Here is a 3494-nt window from a genome sequence, read left to right on the forward strand (position 1 = left end):
CTGAGAATTCTTCTGGTAGTGAGGATGACTGGAAAATGTACCTTGGTCCGGAAACAGACCCTATTTCCAAGCTGATGCTGAGGCTGCCAGATGGCTCCAGAGACATCATCAGCATGCCCTCTTCCTCAAAGTTAATGGTAAGTTACTAACATAATTTTTTAAGTGATTATTTCTCTCTCTTCTTATTTGTGACTCATGTGGAAAGAAACAATCCCAATAGAAAAATTGCATTAATTAAAGAAGAAGTAAGAAGGAAGCTTGTGAACTAGAAGCAGAGGTTGAGAAAATACAAAGTTAAGGTAAGGAAATCAAGCAGGGGAGAGAAAAATATGGGAACTGAAAGAGAAAAGGATGCCTTAGTTCTTTTAAAGTAAGAACATTGGAGAAGATGGTTAAGATAGTTGATAAAGAAAAAAATAAATGTAAATGATCAGATAGTTTGTAAAAGGAATGTAGAAAATAAGTTTTCCCCTCTCTTTATATTACCTTTTTAGTAAAGTGAATAGGCAGTAGAATTACTTTTGTACAGATAATATAGAGCTGCATTATATAAAGTGAAATTTTCCTGCAGGCACTTATAAAGTATGTTGGCAGCAAAGGTTACAGCAATGAGCAGTATGAGCTGGTGACCAACTTCCCCCGGCGAGAAATCTCATACATGGATTTCAACATTACCCTAAAAGCAGCTGGACTCTTCCCGCAAGAAGCCGTTTTCATCCAGTCCAGATAACCTTGCCATGTACATAAGTAATTATGTTTTGTGAGTAGAGCAATGGAATATATGACTTGTCAAACATTTTAAACAAGGTTAATCCTGAGAAATATGAATACAACTGGATGTTTTGATGTAAAGATTCTCCCTTTATGTTTGTGAGAATAAACTTGACTTTTTGCAAGTGATAGGTTAGAAATTGATGATACTGCAATGAGTTCTATCCTTCATTCCATAATGGGCTAACAATTGACTCTGCATTGTAGATCTCATGTAATGAATGATATAGATATTTAGATTAATGTGATCACAGTGTTCAAAAGAGTTGGGTAAAAACTGTTCACTGCCACTTTCGGCTGTGTTAGGAACTAATGGTTCCCCTTTATATGACAGCATTACTAGTATATTGTTTATTATATCTTATAATATAACATTTATTCCACACAGAATTGTACTTTGAATAAGTCTTTGCCAACCGTCTGGCTGCTCCACTTAATTCTGCTTTCCATTAGACTCATTTCATATTTGCAATGAAGTCTCAGAGTATATTTTACTTCACAGTTACTATATTTGCAATTGAGAAGAATGGTTTGGTTAAGCAACAAATAGTTGTCACCATGCATTTTTGCAATATAATTTGCCAAAGTGTTTGCAAGAGACTTTGATGAAAGTACAGAAACACAGGTAGGTGGGTTTACCTCTCTGTCATGATCATATTTACTCATCCATCATATGTTCCTTTGGCATACAATACAACGGTTGGATATAATTTTTGTGTCATCAGACATAATTTTTAAAATGCTAAATGCATTAAGAGAATGCAGATTAATTAGTGAAATCTTGTGTATGGTAGGAATAATCCTAATCCACATTATTTATTTTTCCCATTGCAATGTCTATTCTCAAGAGAGAAGTTCTGTTTATACAGGGTACACTATTCATATTTTACAATAGCTCGAAACTGCCAGTCTCTCAGGAGACATAACTCTAAGAGGTATCCATCAAAAGAGAGCTTAAGACATATTTATTGTGATATTGTCAAAACTCTCAGTGATTCAACAATACATCATTTAAGTGAATGAAGCTGCATATATACTATTGAAGTGATGCTGTGCATAAAAGTCAGTCTAATATTTTAATTTTTTAGGATAACTTATTTATTTGAAAATCAACTTTGCTTGTACAGGTTGTCCTGAAAATATATCATGTAATATGTGCATTGTTTAATTGATTTGCCCTATCTTCTAACTCCATTATAAGTGAATGAATGTTGGGTGCCTGGCACTTCATAAATTATGTTTATGAATAAAGACGTATGACTCTATTTACATACTTATAAGCCGCATGAGTTTCAGACAGCTTTAGCTAGGCTTAAATTTCCCTTTCATTTTGACCTTGCATATCAAACCACACCCATCCTTTCCTTTACTTTCCTCTCATTTTACTGGTAAACATTTGTAAAGAGTGTTTATATATGTAGGGACATTGAGGTTTTAGGTATATTGCCTTTGAGTGTTTTTTTATCATAATATTAATTATTTGCTGTGGCTCCAAATCATTGTATTGGCTTTCAGTTGATAAATGTGAAAATGATTAGAAAATATTTGTCTTCATGGCTTGTTGCATGCTGCATAATAGTAATAACACATGTGTTGGTAAGCATATTAAATATCTAATGTCAAGGATTATTCCCCTCTATAAGGTGTACATGGAATGATAATTTGATGATTTTCTGAGGTAGTAAAGATTACCTGTGGAAATGATAACTGCCAGCAGCTTTTTAGATAAGGTATAATGGAACACTCACAATGAGACGACATTGTTAGATATATGAACTCCCAGGAGTTTTTGAAGAACCTTAGTTCAACTATATACCTGATTATAAGAATATAAGGATTGGTAAGTATGAATAAATTCTTTAATGTTTTCATCATACTTGGAGTTCAGGCGCATTTGCAGGAACAGTTATGAAAATAAGTGAGCATGAAATTGAAGTATAACACCAAGAATTCAATTGATTGATCCTCAATTTAGTACAAATTAACCTTTCAGGTTCATTTACAACTGTGAAGTTACTAATGTGTGAGGAAATAATAATAATGCTAACTTGAGTGTTCTAAGCACATAATATAGAAAAACAAGAATTACTCACATCTTACATGAAACACAGAATATTAATATCACATGTAGAATATGTAGAAGCACCGCAGTATTATACTTAATGCACTTGGTTCATAGCTTATTATAAATCTTTAGAATACAAGAGTGTATTTTGTATGTCCACTACCTGTGTTTTAACCCCCTAATGCTAGATAATGTCTACTCATGCCATGGTGAACCAGGCTCAAATGCAGAGTGAAGAGCATCCATGCAATGAGTGGTCAAGCCTGTTCAAGTTGGGTACACTAAACAGTTGTTCACTTAACCCTGACTGCTTTCATTGAGGATATACAGCCCCTCAGAAGTTGGCTTTTTAGCCACATATCTTTAAAGATAGTGCATGCCAGCCATAAGTGTAGAGAATTCACAATATTTCACTAGCATGTGGTTCAGTATGGTCCATGGTTAAAGCATTAAACAGCCTCAAAATATTTTTGAATATTTGTTATCTTTGATAAATAGAATGAAAACTGGTTATCTGTTATATTACATGAAGGAAATTATAATGTATTTGTAAGCGCTCTCTCTCTCCCTCTCTCTGTCAGGGGTTTTGTGTTGCCCTGATTTGGTGGGTTATGGAGACACAATTCTGGTTCAGCTGTTTATTGATAGGAGGTGGCTG

At 34.0% G+C, this 3494-nt stretch overlaps 1 protein-coding gene across 1 annotated transcript in view; it reads left to right on the top strand.

Annotated features, from left to right (window-relative positions):
• LOC113829230 (UBX domain-containing protein 7) overlaps positions 1–1927 on the top strand; it is a gene marked incomplete at its 5' end in the record, with an annotated part of 2270 nt that extends 343 nt beyond the window's left edge. The window contains 2 exon segments of the mRNA XM_070120053.1: positions 1–137; positions 572–1927. The exon segment at positions 1–137 is cut by the window's left edge and continues 343 nt beyond it. Coding sequence (XP_069976154.1) covers positions 1–137; positions 572–730 — 296 coding nt within the window.
• Positions 1928–3494: the final 1567 nt, after the last annotated feature.

This window comes from Penaeus vannamei, unplaced genomic scaffold (assembly GCF_042767895.1).
Source record: "Penaeus vannamei isolate JL-2024 unplaced genomic scaffold, ASM4276789v1 unanchor2108, whole genome shotgun sequence".
NCBI classification, from domain to species: domain Eukaryota; kingdom Metazoa; phylum Arthropoda; class Malacostraca; order Decapoda; family Penaeidae; genus Penaeus; species Penaeus vannamei.